General features: G+C 45.1%; 2 protein-coding genes across 2 annotated transcripts; both read left to right on the forward strand.

The window, feature by feature from the left end:
- The first annotated feature begins 53 nt into the window (after positions 1-53).
- hrasa (HRas proto-oncogene, GTPase a) lies at positions 54-14400 on the forward strand. The gene is made up of 6 exons (XM_076137048.1): positions 54-328; positions 7587-7735; positions 8479-8657; positions 10067-10226; positions 10875-10999; positions 11164-14400. Exons 2-5 carry the CDS (start codon positions 7625-7627, stop codon positions 10992-10994), a joined length of 570 nt encoding a protein of 189 aa, XP_075993163.1. The 5' UTR covers positions 54-328; positions 7587-7624; the 3' UTR covers positions 10995-10999; positions 11164-14400.
- A 702-nt stretch (positions 14401-15102) lies between these two features.
- Positions 15103-16825, forward strand: LOC142988350 (tumor susceptibility gene 101 protein). The gene is made up of 5 exons (XM_076137488.1): positions 15103-15595; positions 15699-15764; positions 16114-16277; positions 16382-16484; positions 16707-16825. The coding sequence occupies exons 1-5, from the start codon at positions 15505-15507 to the stop codon at positions 16823-16825; spliced, it is 543 nt and encodes a 180-aa protein (XP_075993603.1). The 5' UTR covers positions 15103-15504.
- Positions 16826-17537: the final 712 nt, after the last annotated feature.

Raw genomic sequence — 17537 nt, forward strand, 5'->3', positions numbered from 1 at the left:
TTCTGTGTTTGATAGCGCTGGGCGTGGGCTCCACACTCCTCATCCTCGCTCTCTCTCCCTCTCTCTCTCTCTCTCTCTCTCTGTGGAAGCACATTGTTCAACGCGGGTTCATTTTAGCCAGAGTCAATGAATGCCTCTGTGTATTTTACTGAAAACCCAACAGTTTCTGGGAGAGAATAAGGCCTAAATATCTGAGGACGGCGGGAACGAGACCAAGAATTATTGTTTTTATCTGACTGGAGCTGCGAGGCTTTAGAGTTGGAACATTTTTTTCCCTCCCTGGTTGAAGAAAACGTCCCTGTTGTCGCTAATTAGACCTCTGCTTGTTGTAAGTATGCAGTGCACATTGTTGTGTGAGGAATATGTCGGCTCCCTTTTACGCTTTTTGTGTTTCTTGAGACCATGAGATTACGGTTCGTAGTTAAAACCTTATGCTAGCTATCACAACATTTAAATACACACCCGGCAAACTCTCTGCCTTTCTCTGCGCCTCCCGCTGGAGCTCATGTCTGCCGTTCGCCCCGGCGACGTGTTACCAATGTTTATGGAGCTCTGTTTGCGTCATTTTGAACCAATTTGGGTAAACATTCGCCCTTTGAGTTTGGGTGTTTAAACTTGGGTCAGAGAAAAAAAGACTGCACCTCGTTTTTAAACGGAACGCGACAGAATGTAAATAAGCATATAGTGCGAATTTTGTTGTGTCTGTGATCCGCAATGTTTCCTGGGTAAACACAGAATTCAGTGGAACGATACTGACGATAGTGGCACACAGACGAGCAGGGTGACGCCCCGTCACACTGAGTAAAAACTGTAGCACTGCGGAAGTTAGATTCCATTACAACGCATCAGGAAAGGCTGATCTGACATCACGTTTACTCTACAGGCGCTTTGGACCGTTTGTTTAGTAAGTTGGATGAAGGGAGAATGACGTGTCGATCGTATGTGGATCGAAATCTTAATCGGAATTCCCAGTATTCACCGTGCAAAGTGACATCAAAGTGTGTTATTGTGAAACTAAACTGAAAACGAAGAGGAATTGTGTTAGTTGGTGTGTGTGTTTGTTTACCTTTCTATTTCCACGCCACTGCCTATGACAACAACATGTAACACCAGGACTTCAACTTGTTACTGCTCTCATCTGATTAATCAATACAGCTTCTTTAATAATTGATATCAAATAGAGAAGGGGAATCTTCACATTTGAGAAGCTGGAACCAGAAAAATTTAATATTCGCCTGATAAACGATTGAAATCAGTCAAAACAGTTTTTGCGATAAAGTAATTGTTTCACCATTTATGGTTTTTCCTAAAGACCAGAATATATTAGTCTAGATGTCATTATAGAGGTCTCAGTTCTAGTCTATAGAGGTGTCGGTTGCATGAAATTGACATCAGTGGCAGCAGGGTTTAGTCTGTCTTAAGGCAAGAATTTGGGCAGCTGGAAAAACAGCTGGAGCTAGTCCGTCCATCATCTAGGTGCTACCCAGCAGAGTGTCTTGTGGATCCCCAAATTACACTCCATGCTGATGCTCTCATTGGTGAAGCTTTCAGTTGTGATCCAGCAGTGTGTGTGTGTGAGGTTGAAAGAGGGCCCTGGTAACGCTCACGGGCATATTGGCTTGCACCATTTAAGGACAGCTTCTCAGATACTAAGTGCTCTCATAGTCCTGACTTGACACAGCCTTTGTTCACTGCCCTACGTCTTGTTCTGTTCCATGTTGCATTGTTGAATGAGTGATGATAAAGGCAGAGGTTGGAGTGTGTCATTTTTCATTGGAGAGCTGACTGAATGGTTGGAAGGGCCTTCTGCCAGTTCACTGGCTGCGTTGTTTATTCAACTGGCATGTATTTGTACTGAATGCTTTTATATGTGCGCATACACTCACACAAACACACTCAAACAAGGAAACATTCACACATTTCTCGGCTTGCGAAAAGGCAGCTAATGATTTTGGAGGTGTTTAGTGTCTGAGGAGCCTTGTGGTTTCTCTAACTGGCAGCCCTTTGTGTGGAGGTCAGCTGTCCTTTTCATCTCTGCTGCTGCCTCCACCATCTCCCCTGCCCAACAAGCTGAGAGAATGACCCAGTAGGGAAAAGGTCACCCAGACTCCAGAGCCTTGAGGAGTGGCTGGTGTAAGCATGTACAAACTAGCTGTCTAAATGTTTACAATGAGCTCCTCCAAATATTCCCCTGAACATAATTTTCCCAGTGTTGCGCAACACAGTGTTGACATTTTCTCTGCCTGTCTGTCACATATACCATTGTTCACGGTGAATAAAGGGTTATCTCTTAAAGCTGTATCGTCAGATGTGCATTGATTTCTGGATTTAATGATTCTGAATAGTTTCTGCCCTCGTGTACTTGTGTTTCATTGGCTTTAAAGAGCACAACAGTGCTGGTCATGGTTATGTTTGGGTGTCGTTCAGGAGGATGATGTCATTGGAAAGCAGTGGGGGGAGGTGGAGGGCTGTCGAGGCTCCAGGATGGGTCTTGGACTCTGAGTATTGGACTGTGATACCTCCCTGGAGAGGGTCTCCTTACCATCATCGCTCCATTAAAAATCTATTATCTCTGTAGTGGGCTTGTGGCTCTGCAAGTATGGATTCTTTAACCAATTAAGCATTTTAATGGAGAGCAGAATGCACATGGAGAAAGATGTTGATTCTTGTGCCTCACGTCTTCTACTGTGTGTGTGTTCCTTGAAGTACTGGGATATTGTTTTGGTGATTAATATTCAAATGAACTCATAGATCTTTAAGAATGAAGAAATGTACTGGAGCCATTTCATGGATACTGGGCATACTGGGTTTGACACGAGGAGGCGGGGCAGTTTAAGTAATTTATTTATTTTTATTCATTTATTTCAGGTTGACCACCTCCTCTTGTGCTTTGCTGTGCCCTTGGCATATAAGAGTAGCTCCCTCCCTCCCTCACCCAGAGCCACTCTTCTCCCTTCACCTCTCGCTGCTCCGTGCTCGCACCCTCAGTAAGCTGTCATGTAAGATTATCCTCCGGGTCCAGGCTGAGCTCTAGGGTTTCAAAATGAACTGTTAATTTCCCAGGCTGGAGGTGGCGAGCTATAAATACCCCACCCCAAACACAGAAATATTGCTCCTTGATCAAAAAGGGAGCAGCCATGCAGACATGAGTGGGCAGTAGGTCCGGGATTTGGAGACGACTAGGTCTACTCGTGTGTTAGTAGGTGTCCAAATGGGGACAACTGTTGCGCAATAACGATCTGTGGAGGTTGTACTGACAATAATTGTAATGTAATTGTAAATAATAACGTACAATATGAAAATTTAAGACCACAGAAGGAGGCAGAGGGGTTAATGTGCTGTAGGGAGTAAACAGAAATGTAGATAATGAGTTCTTGGTGTGTAGAAGGATGAGTGTGCCATGAAGATTCATGATCCCGTGTGGCTGCGTCCTCGTCCTCATCGCTCCTTCCCTCTCTCTCTCTCTCTCTCTCTCTCTCTGTACAAAGACCGGTACAGTTTAAGCCCCTCAGTGACAAGAAGTGGCTCACAGAACGCAGAACAGCAACTCTATCAATGATTCATTTAGCTATTCATCTCCATATGTACGTGTGGATTATTAATCATCTGCTGCCATGGCCTAGATGGGAGAGGAGAAGACACAGCTGTCTGTTTCCTTAGGTGTGTGCAATTTGCATATTCAACGATACATTTTAATGATTTGGCAAATGCAAGCTTAGAATTTGAATTGGAGGCACCTCAAAGGCCAACCGGGTCAAATCCAGGGCCATGTGTGGGTTTGTGTCGGTGTCAAGGAGTTAAACTAAAGGATTAAGGCTTCAATTTAAAGTTTGAATCCCGGGATTGATATTGTTGAAGGCTGCGTATAGTGGCGAGTTTTGTTACCCCTCTTACAGGAAGTACGACACCTCATTAAGCCGGGAACGAACGAGTGTGGAGAGGTGAAGGTCGAGGTGATGAGGAGTCAGGATTATGAAGTGTTCTGGTCCAGGTGGGGTCGGTCACACCAGAGCAGAATGGGTTGAGTGTTCATATCCCTCAAGCCTAAAACTGCTGATGAGTCCATTTGGTTAATAGCAAACGTCGCCTTCGTCCCCGCCGACCGTCATCAATCTCCCGTCAGTGCCGAGACGTGGCCCGTCTGTCACAGCTGAATGGATTGAGACGGTGCAGCAGAATGAGGCTGGATCAGTTATGGCACTGAAACAAAGCCACACGCTTCAATAAGCTGTTGGTTTTTAAAGACCTTTTATCCTGTAGACATCACAAACACCCCCAGCTTCTTAAAGGTGAGGATTCATTTAGTAGTTGTTGTTCAGGCAACGTCGTCACGACACACAACAACGTCATCAAAACATTAAACCATAGGTTCCAGCCCTAAATCCAACAAAACCCACTTTCTCTCTCCAATTATCACACCATCCGCTTTTTTCCACGCTGCCTCCAGACCGAACTGAAGCAGACGCCGGTGAGCCCTGTGGTGAATCCTTGGCCCTCGTGTGAGCTCATAGCTTACAAGGTCTCCTCCTGTGCCAGTGTGTGTGTGTGTGTGCCCGCCAGTGTGTGTCTGTGTGTCTGCCCAGTGCAAGTCTCTCCTCTGCACACAGCTGCTGTTTTATTTGGTACAGGAGGCGGTGTGAGGAGTAAGGAACGGCTCCTCGGCTCCTCCACGGCCTCTGTGCTCCTGCCAGGGCCGAGCTGCTCCCTGTACCAGGTTGATTTATTTACACGGAGGGAAAAAGGAAGCTAAATGTTTGGCCGCTAGATTGAGGGTTCGGGGTAATTCCCTTCCTGTTGTGCTTGAGAATTATAGCAGAGGGGGGTGGGGGGCCTCAGGAAGGTGGGGAGCACTGTTGATATTGGTGATGGAGCGCCGAGCTACCTGTTCCATTAAAGCAGCTAGTGGCTCACTGGTGTGTGTGTGTGTCTGTGTGAATGAATAAAACCAACAAAGCGTCTTTAGTCAGCAAGTCTACTTTTCTGACAATCATTAACAGCGGTGAGCCAATCTTAGACCGAGCTAATGTTAACCCTCTCCCACATCGACACAGTCACTCAGTCCGACTCTCACGCTCAACCAAAAACACAAACGGAGGAGAAAGTTGCTCCTGCTGATGCACTCACACTCACACACCCTCACATACGGGTACAGTTCCGTTGAGTTGCCGGTTGCTTTTGTTTCCACGTTAAAGCAATGGGTTTCTCTGGATGCTCTGTGTTTTGCCTTCTGGTTGAACTTTCCAGAGGCCGCCGTGGTGACGTCACCTATCAGTGAAAGAGCCACTGCAGCTCTCTCTGTGTGTGTGTGTGTGTGTCTGTGTGTGTCTGTGTGTGTGTGTGTGTGTGTGTGTGTCTGCATGTGTGTTTCCCTTTGAGAGAGAAAGCACAAGAGACAGGGCGTGCGTGTTGTGTTCAGCCCAGACGAGCGAGTCGATGTTTAGAGCCGTTCGACGCGAGAGTCTGCGTTTTAGTGGCCCGGAGAAGGCGAAAGAGCAAACGCGACCTCTGGTACACGAGGAATAGTGACAGATTGATTACACGCTGCAGAAGGTGAATCGCGTTACTGATTTCCTCCTGAAGCAGGTCGAGACGTTTAACCCCGCATGACCTTGCTCCATGTGAACAAAGATGCCTGAACGACGCGGCACGAGCAGCCTCTTTTTCTGTGTGTGTGTGGGGGGGGATGTCAGGGTGGGGCTGATGTAGACAGGGCCCCAGGGGATGAACATCATACAAGTCTGTTGTTGTGACTGCATATCGGCTACACGGTTCTGGTTTGTGTCCAAAGTAGCGACGGCATGCGGTACCGATCACCGACGTTCAGATGTCAACGCAGCGACTCGCCTACATGCAACCAGAGAAAGTGTAGTTTCCCCTCTGCCGTCACACAAACGCCTCCATTCTCCTCTCCGCTGTGACGTCAGACTAAAGCAGTGACGGCTCCTCCAGCTGCCCCAGCAGGATTTCCTCCTCCCGTCTTTTACAGATTGCGTTCAGGCGAATCGCTTCCATCTGATTTGATCTTACAGAAATCAGCCCAGTACGTATTCTGACTCATTACGCACATAGCCGTCTGCCAGATGTCTGTTATCAGGTCATGTTTGCGGTGTGGATTTTGGTAATTGGTAATAAGCTGAGTCACGCGTTTCATTCCCGATCATCTGTTCTGTGGCGACACCCATATGACCACATTCCCTCATTCCTGACTCACCTAGCCTGGAATTTTACTGCCCAGCAGTGTGGGAGTGGTGATGTCAGGGCTTGCTTGTGTGTGTGTGTGTGTGTGTGTGTGTGTGCGTGTGTGTGTGTGTGTGTGTGCGTGTGCGTGTGCGTGTGCGTGTGCGTGTGTGTGTGTGTGTGTGTGCGTGTGCGTGTGCGTGTGCGTGCGTGCGTGTGTGTGTGTGTGTGTGTGTGTGTGTGTGTGTGTGTGTGTGTGTGTGTGTGTGTGTGTGCGTGTGTGCGCCTTTGTATTGGCTCGGGTATGCGCGCTCCCAGCTGACTCGATAGTCGCATGCATCCATCTATTTAGCTGCCAGTTGTTGCAGTATGCCGTTGTGTTTTAGGCGTCACTTTGTTTCTCAAGCTGAGTGGTACAAAATATCCCTGACTGATTAAACGTTAAATCTCTGTTTACCTTTGCGTGTTCCGCCCTGTTGGAAATGTTCTTGGAATTTGTTAGCTGTCAGTAATCCAGAATTGTTTGACATTTCCTGTTGTTTTCAGATGGCTATCAGGCTCCTGATATCAAGTAAAGCCAGTGCTAACCTACATTGCGTAAGATCCTGACATCACCAAACATGTTTCTCTCCAAACATGACTTGATTCATGTGCAGAGTGGTCCGCCCTTATTGACCAGACCTGTTTAGTGGGCTCACTGGCTCCACAGGGGCATGTAGAGGCACACCTGGAATCATAAAACCCTCTGCCTGCTCTGCTCTGCTCTGCTCTGCTCTGCTCTGTTGCTGGGCACTGATGCCTCTGAAAAAGCTAATGGCTCTCAAGAATCCTTGTAGGAAAGGAACAATCGGTGACATCGCCTTCAAGATGATTTTAAATGTCGATTCTTTTAAAGAACGCATTTTCTGCACTCGACTAAGTGCGGCGTGTCCTCGGCGTGGCTCTGCGTGTCACGTAGCTGCTCTCTGACGCGCTCTCCAGCTCGTCCCCTCTAAGCTCCTCAGGTAGGCATCACTAATGTGCAGCTGAGTGATGCGGATCAGTCTGCCAGTGTCGCGCCCCTCCTCTCCCTCCCTCCCCCTCTCACACATACTCTCTCGCCGCTCGCGTTAGAGCGGGAGAGGATTGGAACATTGAGTACCTTCAGCACATTTTTCGCATTCCCCTCTGAGGGTCTCAACCTCAACCCCCACTACACGCACACACACGCACGCACCGCTAATGTGTCTCACTACTGGGGATTCATGCAAATATATGTGTTGTCTGCAACATTGGTCACAGCCCTATGTGCTTTGAATGTTCTTTTCAAACTTAACTGTGTGTGTGTGTGTGTGTGTTTTTTTGGTTAACGCACTAACCTGCACCTCTCTCTCTCTCTCCTCCCTCCCCGCCCTCTCTCTCTCTTCCAGGTGTGGCGTTGTGCGTGTGGTAAGCAGCCGCGGCAAAGATGACGGAGTATAAGCTGGTGGTGGTCGGAGCTGGAGGCGTGGGCAAGAGCGCTCTCACCATACAGCTCATCCAGAACCACTTTGTGGACGAGTACGACCCAACCATCGAGGTACCGCATCCATCTGTTAAAAGGCTCCCCGGTCGGGAGTGTGGTTGTTCATGGCGACGGCCGTATAGGTTTAGTCTTAATGCATCCGCCCATGCATACACACCAGCCATGAAGAAGTACCATCACACACACTCATTAATAAACAAACTCCTGTGGGCCCTGCTGAGACAAACGTTCGCTCCCAACCATCTTATTTAATGTACAATCGAAAAACAAGGTCCTGGCCGTCATTTGGAAGAAATTACTTATTTTGTTTATTTGTAATTATTGATTTTTACTGATGGGAAAAAGGACTTTGGAAAAAGGGGGAACAAACCAGAGAGAATGTCTGCTTTTCCCCTCTCTCTCTCTCTCTCTATCTCTCTCTCTCTCTCTCTCTCTCTCTCTCTCTCTCTCTCTCTCGCTCTCTCTCTGGCTCTCTGTCTCCGCTCATTCTCTCTTTCTCACCACGCCTGCCTTGGGCCGGACAATGTCCTTTTTGTATATTTGCATTCCTGGCCCCTATGCTCTCACAAACAAAGGGACAGCACTTCATGTTTTTGTGACTGCGTGATGGAAGGCTAAGCATTCGCTCCAGCGATTCCAGCTCCTCTGATATCTGGCCGTTCATCTGGCCCCTGCAACTGTACAGTGAATTAATGGCGGCCGTGGGACGTTCCGGGCTCAAGCCACAGAGTGTCTGTCTGTGTCCATAAATTCATCATCAAATTCACAAAGCTCTCATTTGCACCGTGTTTTCGCAGGACTCGTACAGGAAACAGGTAGTCATCGACGGAGAGACCTGTCTGCTGGACATCCTGGACACTGCAGGTCAGGAGGAGTACAGCGCCATGAGGGACCAGTACATGAGGACGGGGGAGGGGTTCCTCTGCGTCTTCGCCATCAATAACACAAAGTCTTTTGAGGACATTCATCAGTACAGGTGTGTGTCACAGCAACAGGAAAAAGCAGAGCACTGAGCATTTAGGCGTCTACCGCTTGTGGGATTTTGGTGTGTGTGTGTGTGTGTGTGTGTGTGTGTGTGGAGATGTGTGTTTCCTGGCAAGGTCACCGAGCTGGTCAGGTGTGTGTGTGTGTGTGTGTGTGTGTGTGTGCCAGCTCTCTGCAGTAGCGAGGTGATGTCATGCTGTAGCGTTTAACACGGCTAAAGAAAGCTTAGCCCCCAACTGGAGGATTACAGCACGATGCCAATGAAATCGATCCTAACTCAATTAGAGGAGAGGGGAGAGGGAGCACTCCCAAGGGCAGGGAAGGAGAGGGAGAGAGTGAGAGAGTGAGAGAGTGAGAGAGGGGGAGGGGGGAGAGTTTCAGGTGGAGATGGCGGCGTTCTCTCTCTCTCTCTCTCTCCCTCTCTCTCTCTTTGGCTCATTTTGTGTTTCTCAGGGCATTAGACCCAATTGCCAGTCTTGCGTGCCGCCCGTAAAGAGAGCAGATATTGACTACCACTCTTCCTCTTTCTTGCAGTGTTTTTGAGTTTATCGCAAGTGGATTGTTTTGGATTGCTGCCACTGCAACCCGGGCCTTGATTGTGGCTCATTAAACAGAAGTGCTGAAGTCACTGTAAAGCCATTGTGCAACTCCCTGAAAGCGCGCATAGATCCTGTGCTGGGTGCTGGAATGGGTGGTGGGGGTCCATTTAGAGTCAAATGATTCTCTTTGACGGGCTAACAGATGCAGAAGCTTTTTGATTTTGTTGCTTAAATGCTTCTCATATTGCAATTCCAATTTTAATACAATTTATGGTGCAGCCTATTTAGCTTGTAATGGTGTAGCCGCTGTATGTAGCATGTTTTGTGGTGACTGCGGCCTCCAGTGTGCGGCCGCGTGTCGCCGGGCAGGGCCGAGTGAAGCCGACGTGCTGCTGCTGCTGCTGTAATGTGGCTGAGGGAGATGAAGAGAGGCAGCAGCCACAGGGCTGAACTGATGGATTGATCTGACCCTCTCCTCTCTGTCAGTTCCCCTCTGGCCGTCTGGCATTTGGCGCTGGCTGCTGTAGTGATGATGTAATGCTGTTTGCTGACTGCCTGCTGTCCACCCCAACCCCCCTCGCCCCCACCCCTCCCCTCCTCTCCACCTCCTCCTTCGGCAGTGCAGCACAGCCCAGCGCCGGCAGGTCTCTGCTCTTCCTCAGGGTCCTAAAGCACCCCGGGTGGCTTGGTCTCCAGCGGTGGAGCTGATGTTTATTAAGCAGGGAGGATCCCAGACAGTTGTCACTATGAATGAGACTTTATGCCTAGACGTGTGAAGGGACTAGTCTTAATGTGGAAACTAAACGGCGAGCACTAATTCACCGAGACTGAGACCTCAATGTTTTTCTGTTTCGCTATTCAGGGAACAGATCAAACGTGTGAAAGACTCCGATGACGTTCCCATGGTGCTCGTGGGGAACAAATGTGACCTGCCAGCCCGCACCGTCGACACCAGGCAAGCCCAGGAACTGGCCCGCTCCTACGGCATCCCTTACATCGAGACATCTGCCAAAACACGACAGGTAGTAACACACCTCACACAGCCAACACCCCTACATGTAGTCCAAGGCTCCTTTTCCCTCTCTCATTCTGTTTTCGGGTGTTTGGAATATCTGTTGATCCCCGACAAATAGCAGTGTGCTCTCACAAAGGCTGAAAACTGTATCTATAACTTTGTGCTTGTGTGAACGGCCTGCAGTGTGGTGTGATTTGTGTTTGTGGGAACATTTTATTATGCTGCAGGCAATGAGTCATAGCCAGGTTACCTTGGCTAGAGAATAGAGCTGTCTGAACGGCCCCATAAGGAGAGGCCAGCGCGCCGCTCAGCTCCCGCCGTGACTCGCTGTCACACGTTACGCAGTTACATACAGACTCGCACTCAGTGGAGCAGTGGTGCTGCTGCTGCTGTCAGTGTCAGCCGTTCAAATACAGACCTATCAAATACTTGAGGTACAACTTCTCTCGGTCATTGTGATTTCTTCATTTGCAGTGTCTGAAATGATCACTGTTGCCATGGTAATGGTGCCCGGCTTCTGAATGGCGAGTCAGCGAGGGCTTGCTGTCAGTAATGAGTGGTGTCCAGTCAAGTGTTCTTAGTACTAACCTCTGTAACCGCACAGATTCTTCTTTATAACCTTTGTGTGTGTGTCTTCATGTATGTGTGTGTGTAGGGAGTGGAGGATGCCTTCTACACACTGGTTCGGGAGATCAGACAGCATAAGCTGAGGAAGCTGAACCCCCCTGATGAGAGTGGTCAGGACTGTATGAGCTGTCGCTGTGTGGTATCGTGATGCAGGTCAGATGTTTCCCATCTAAACACAGTTGTAATATGTACATTGGTTACTTCTATTCTCGAAACCTCATATTTCACAATTAAATATCGCTCATGTGTCATTTCTTTCCCAGAGCAATAAAACGGCCCTTAACATTTTCCTCTCCTGCCTTTCTTCTGTTCTCCAGCTCACTGTTGCAAGTTGCAGAGGCGCCACAGCACATAGCAGCCGCATGGACTTGAAGATAGGAGGAGGAAACTCAATGATGAATGATAAAAAACACTTTTCAGAAAGAGAGTGATCGAAAAACCTCTCAAGGAAACCACCGGAACTGACTGAACCCATAGACATCTATGGGAAGGAGGAGAATTGAGACTGTTGTCTAAGCTGAACCAGCCTAGTTGAGTCCCTGTTTTGGTCCATGCCTGCCTGTGAGCAACACCACTAATGACTCTTGTCAACTCCAGTGAAGTCTCACTGGGCAGCTCCACAAGTTCCTGCTAACTTATTGTTTTCAGTCTCAACACTGGTTTTGAAAGGGGGCACCACTGACGCCCTCCCACCTTGAAAGCCTGATTCCACTCCCCCCCCCCTGCCTGCCTGCCTGCCCACTGGAAGGACTGAGGGACTGAAATGGAACGGACATTTATAGATACCAACACCCTTACTTAAACACACACACCATCTCGCTCTACCTGCCTTTGGTTTGCTGATCTGGCTGTGTAGTCCCCTCACTTAACTGGATACAGCCTGACATGAGATGCCACATGGGAATTACTATCATTTGTTGTTGTTTAACGGTTAGTCTAGCTGTACAAGACATTGCATTTTGTTTTCATGGATCTTTTTTGTGATGATGGGAATCTTAAAGTGAGCACTGGGAGTGAGCAGGAGTGTTTGTTTGACACTTAGTTTGACATTTTTCTTGACCTGTCCAACGTAGTTGGAATTCCTTGGGAGATGGACGGATGTTTCATGGTGAGAAGAAAGATAGATGTACTTTTCCAGAATGCAGCTGCCTTCTCTCATTACAGCCCCAGATGTTTGTAAGGGTTGTCTTTGTTGAATAATAATAATAGTAATAGCTAGTGTAGATTCTGGTGCAATAGGATTGTTTACTGTCCAATTTATGCAAGATTATTGGAAATAAACCATATCCCATGACTACTTATTTTCTTGCTACCTTGGGTTAGGAAGGTGAGGTACAGTGCATTCTGTCAGCAGCAGCTGCTGAGACCAAGTGGTTGCCTGTAGAACATCACACCTGTACAGTTATGCAGTGGCTATGATGGTGATGGATAAGATAACAAAACCAACCAGTTGATTTTTTTCTTGAATTTCATGTTTAGTGTGTATGTATGTTGTACATCTGTTATTAACTATATGGGAAGTAATTGCGGCTGTGTTTAGATTGCAAGTATCATTCCTCTTTGATAAGGCTCAGGAATCAGGGTCCAGGAAGGTCTCATCATATCATAGTCCCACACACCAGGAGGGGAGAGGGAGTCACCACAGGTCCTGCCTCAGTCAGTTTCTCAGACAGTAACTTCAGTTTTACCACAAACACACAAACTATCCTCAAACTACTCTTTTTCTTTTCTTCTTCACAGTTGCCACCTCAGCTCTCTTAAAGGAACAATAACATGTCAGGTGCTAATCTTGTCAGAAACAATATTCTATATTTGCAACCATTAAGTTCTGGTGATAGGTGATTGATGTCGGGTTTGGGAGTTGTGATGCTTTGTTTATTACTGACTAGCTTGTGCTGTCCATAATGTAACTGCATTCATTTAATGCCTAAAAGAAAAGACTGCTCTTTGTGGAGCTTGCCTTATCTGTTAGCGAGTTTGTACCTCATGTATGCAGTGAAGTCTACCTGAGACAAACACTTTCTGTTCTATAATCGTTTTTCATGTTTGTCTGCACACTAAAGAAGTCGAGATGCATGTCGAGTTAAACATGCACTGTACAGAATTTGATGTTTCAATTTACCCAGAAAGGACGAACCAAGTCCTCCAAAACAATGAGAAAAAAAGTTTTTTTTGTTTTAATTAATGGCATGTGTGTCTAAATGTCTTTAACAGGGCTGAAATATAATTCTTAAAGTCCAGTGGTTCTCAAACTTTTTGTACCAACATCTAATTCTGAGAAAGAAAATAATTCAACTTAATCTTAATTGAAACATTTTATTTGCTAATTGTTTGCTGTAATAAACTTCATTTTCATACATTTCAATTGTTTTTATTCTCTTGCTGAAATTTCCAGAATTCCCTGGTGTATCACCAGGCGGTTCTTCAAATTCAACCTTTTGGTACATGTGCCACAGTTTGAAAACCACTGCTTTAGAAGAAAAAAAAGCCTGCTATAAGCCGATGTGTCTTGCGCTCATAGTTGATTCAGATGGTCTAGTTGTGAAAATGAAAATCCATTAAAAGAATATAAAGGTCAGCCCCTTAAAATGTTTTTCTCAATTCGCTCCTGTTTCCTTGTTTTCACTCCTCCAGACTTCGCACGTTGGGTTTACGGTGACACAATCACGCATGACGGCGGACGCAGATTCTGACGCCGCATGCAGGTTTTGTCAACATGCTTAACATAAAAACCTCAATGAGACATTTCAGACCTCTTGTGTGAAAGGTTATCATAAGATACCTGAATGACGTGAGATTATATTTTGACATCTCTTTAAAAGGGAAGTGACAATTTCTTTACTCCTGACCCATTTGATTTTGTACAGATAAAAGACTTTTCCCTCACATAACATGGCTTAAAAAAACCTGATTAATGTAGTAATTGTGTGGATGATGGTGTACAAATTGTTTTTTTCATTCAGTTAACTGTTGGTTTCTCGGCTTGGAGGACAAATATGAACTGTGAATGTGTTTGTCATTCGATGTTGTCTGATATCTTTTCCAACTGTTTGCTCCGAAAGAAGCCTTGTGTTTTATTCAAACACACTATTGAAATAATGTCCACACACATTTAACATTAATTTCTCATCCACTGTACTAAACATTCACATGAGAAAAAGGATCTGGACTTTGTAACTCAATTATAGCTCTGATAGTTTGCTCATTCTCGCCCCCGTCTACACAATACATCTATTACGGAACCATTAATCTATGCATTCAATCCCCATTGCATTAGAGTATGACCGTCATGTTGCAACAGGGATACTAAGCCAGCAAACAGCAATTATACATGTCTGAAATGCTGGCAGGCATGACAAAGACGATATGGACCATTGGGATTTTTGCACAAGGATACAGTGGATCAAGGGCTTGTTTCTCCCTTGCAAACTGTGGAATGGGGTGTGAAAGGAATTTGTGAAAATGTCAACTGTTTAGCTATTTAAGATGTATTTACTCTTTGACATGTGACAAATGTATTGCAGGACAGGAATAAAGTTGTCAAGATGAAAGCATGACGCCTCACTGTGTTCACAATTTAGTCCTTAAGATTGAGATTTGCTGCCATCTACAGGCCGTCTTGTGTAACATGCCGGACACTGACACGTGAGCAACCCATGCAGATTATTTATATTCAGCTCACATCTCATGTAGGACACCTCAGGTAAAACACGTCCACTAACTGTGCCGGAAGAGGGACTGAGCTGAGTCACTGGCTTAAGCAAATCATGAAGGTTTAAAGGTCGATCGTAAACCCAAACGTTAATAACACGCAGAGATTTACTGGCAACAGAGCCAGATCATGAGAATTATTAGATTTTGCAGGTGAACCATGTAAATATAATTCACTTTCATAACCTGAGTGAAGCGAGTGACTCTACAATGCTCTTCACTAAAAGCCTAAATTACTAATGCTCATAAATACAATTCTTGATCATTTGTATAGTTAATTGCTTTGAACAGCTGTAGATAACAATATTGGTCAAAGGTGCTTCCCGTCACTAAAAGGGAAGAGGGAAGTTGCTTGTGTGTGAAGGAAATACTGTGTGTATATCAAAGAAAACTGGGTCAAATCACTGCTAATGTGCATTAAAAGAATATTACTAAATTGTGACAAGCTGAAATTGAATAACAGATGCTGGGAATGTTAGGGATATATTTTTATTTCATAAGCAATGATTATAGATTATTCAATATTTCCTAGATGGGGGGTTAGATTGTGTTTTTGCTGATATTCAACTTCATCAATTTCCCATGTACCAACACAAATGTACCAACACAAAAAAAACAACATGCAAAAACACATTTGTTATCATGTTTGTTCAAGCTGTGCAACCTGGTCACTGTTTTTTTTGGGCAGCAGGTATTGCTGTGACGCATGAGGGCCATAAAAGATGTGTACTTATAAACCCGGGAGAGGAGGAAGTGATGAGAAATACTGATCAAGGAGCAAACGCGTCTTTCACCCACTGGAGGTAAACAACAGCCATGCCTTACTCTGAGGAAACCATTAGGAAAATGTTGCCTAAGGTAAGGATATGTATCATACATTTAAAGCACATTTGTATTCATTGATGATGTCATATATATTGTATTAATATTGATTGTTCCGTTTCCCTATGAAGACGTATCTTCGGAAACACGTGGCTGAAGAAATATATATCGCTCTGACTCACTTTAAACACCTTGAGCCCCTGATGGATAAATATGGTAAGGAACAAAACAAACCAGCTCTTATTGATCCATCAAGATTTCATCAACCGTCGGTGTATTCGGTGGAATATGGAAATCAATGATTGCCTTTGTATTTCAGTTTTCAATGATGGCACCACAAAGGACTTGATGAGTCTATCAGGCACCATTTCGACAACCTATATGGGTAACTGTGCCTCTCTTCTCCTCCTGCATGGCCCTTATTACAGATAGATCAGACAGGCACATAAACAATATGGTAGAAGAGTCTAAATTTAGATATGCTGCATACTTTAAACCCGAGCCAAGTAATGTACATATGAATGCATGTGTTTATGAAAAATATGTTTATCGATCCATAATCTTAAACAGTTCATACTGACTGAAAGCAACTGCTGATGAATTCGTCAACTAAATCACAGGATAAAGCTTATCTGAACACAGATTTCCATCATGTCTAACTTACATAATTAAAAGAAAGTAAATAAACCAAGTATCTTTCTATTAAATTGTACATTTTCCTGTTTTTATCCAAGACAAGTCGTACAACATCCCGGTGTGTCTGTGGCTTGAGGAAAGCTACCCACAAACCGCTCCCATCTGTTACGTCAGACCCACGCGAGACATGATGGTCGTCAGAGGCAAACACGTCACCTATAATGGCGAAGTCTTGCTGCCTTACGTGCAGGAGTGGAAGCATGTGAGGAAGTTACAACTTTATCTTGTATTTCTTTAGAAGTGGGTGTATGAAGTATTTCCATCATACATGACTCATCTAAATCTATTTGTTCCTCCTCCTGTCAGGGCGAGTGTGACCTTGTGAGCCTGCTGCAGGTGATGGTTGCTGAGTTTGGAGAATCCCCCCCAGTGTGCATGCAACCAAACCCAGAGCCCGAACAAGCCTCATGTAAGTAACACAAGCAAACATCCAACACCCAAGATAAGTCGTGCTGATGAGGTGGATCTATGATTCCTATCTAGGCCACATGTGCTTCAATCTGAGACTGGGTGCAGCACTCAGACCTTTATGGCAGAAGATATAGAAGGTTTATCTTTCCGCTCTGATCCTGTTTATGGCTCTGCTGTGAGCTGAACTGACCCTTGATGGATGAATTGCTTATTTTTTTAGGTTGGCTGCAGTTCCACAGACAGCCAGAGGTGAATTCAGCAGCAGATGGGAATGTGTGCCTGCTGTTGCCCAGAGATGATGGTCCTCATTTCTACCAAAACAATGAAACTAACTGTTAGCTGTTTGTTTGGATTTGACATTTTGTATAAAGTATTTTTGTTGTTGTTGTTGCATGTGAAGTGTTTTTTCTCTCTCTCTCTCTCTCTCCTCTCTCTCTCTCTCTCTCTCTCTCTCTCTCTCTCCCTGTATAATTATGGGTCATAACAGATAACGTACAACAAATATCTGAATATGCACTTTCTTTTCCAACTTCATTTGACTCTTGCATTGTAAATCATTTATGAAGTTTGACTGTAAAGTGTTTGAATGAATTGCTGCATTTATGTTTAGAGTTTTGAAATGTTTCTCATATAAAGGTTATAAAACTCACACTGCTTGTGACAGAGTGGAATTACTTTACAAGCAGCTCATAAAACCATAGAACTGGACTTAACCAAGATACACACTGACCTTTGAATAGAATAGAATAGAATAGAATCTATAAAAGCAGAATTTTTATTCATCCAAAATATTTTTGACTTATTTTGAGCAAAGCTTCAGGACATCCAGAGGATCAAACAGCATATGATCTCATCTATAAAAACAATAGGCAAAAGTTGACGAAAAAAGAAAGAATAAAAGCATCTTGAACCATTTTAAATGTAGAATTATCAAAACATTCCTTTTAAGATGCTCAAATAATTTTAATGTGTTTAATTAATTTAATGACAGTAGCAATGTAGATGTTGGGTGAGGAAAGTAAATAATAAAATTGAAACAAAATCTGGTACC

The sequence above is a fragment of the Genypterus blacodes genome, unplaced genomic scaffold, assembly GCF_046128005.1.
Source record: "Genypterus blacodes isolate CSIRO-AG114 ecotype Tasmania unplaced genomic scaffold, CSIRO-AGI_Gbla_v1 ptg000015l_1, whole genome shotgun sequence".
NCBI classification, from domain to species: domain Eukaryota; kingdom Metazoa; phylum Chordata; class Actinopteri; order Ophidiiformes; family Ophidiidae; genus Genypterus; species Genypterus blacodes.

What these genes read in the sequence shown, in the direction of transcription:
- LOC142988350 (XM_076137488.1), top strand. Translation starts at nt 15,505, where the DNA reads ATGAAGACGTATCTTCGGAAACACGTGGCTGAAGAAATATATATCGCT. An exon ending in ACGTGCAGGAGTGGAAGCAT is followed by an intron (nt 16,278 to 16,381) that starts GTGAGGAAGTTA and finishes TCCTCCTGTCAG; the next exon opens with GGCGAGTGTGACCTTGTGAG. An exon ending in AGAGCCCGAACAAGCCTCAT is followed by an intron (nt 16,485 to 16,706) that starts GTAAGTAACACA and finishes TTATTTTTTTAG; the next exon opens with GTTGGCTGCAGTTCCACAGA.
- hrasa (XM_076137048.1), top strand. Translation starts at nt 7,625, where the DNA reads ATGACGGAGTATAAGCTGGTGGTGGTCGGAGCTGGAGGCGTGGGCAAG. An exon ending in GAGGACATTCATCAGTACAG is followed by an intron (nt 8,658 to 10,066) that starts GTGTGTGTCACA and finishes TTCGCTATTCAG; the next exon opens with GGAACAGATCAAACGTGTGA. An exon ending in CATCTGCCAAAACACGACAG is followed by an intron (nt 10,227 to 10,874) that starts GTAGTAACACAC and finishes GTGTGTGTGTAG; the next exon opens with GGAGTGGAGGATGCCTTCTA.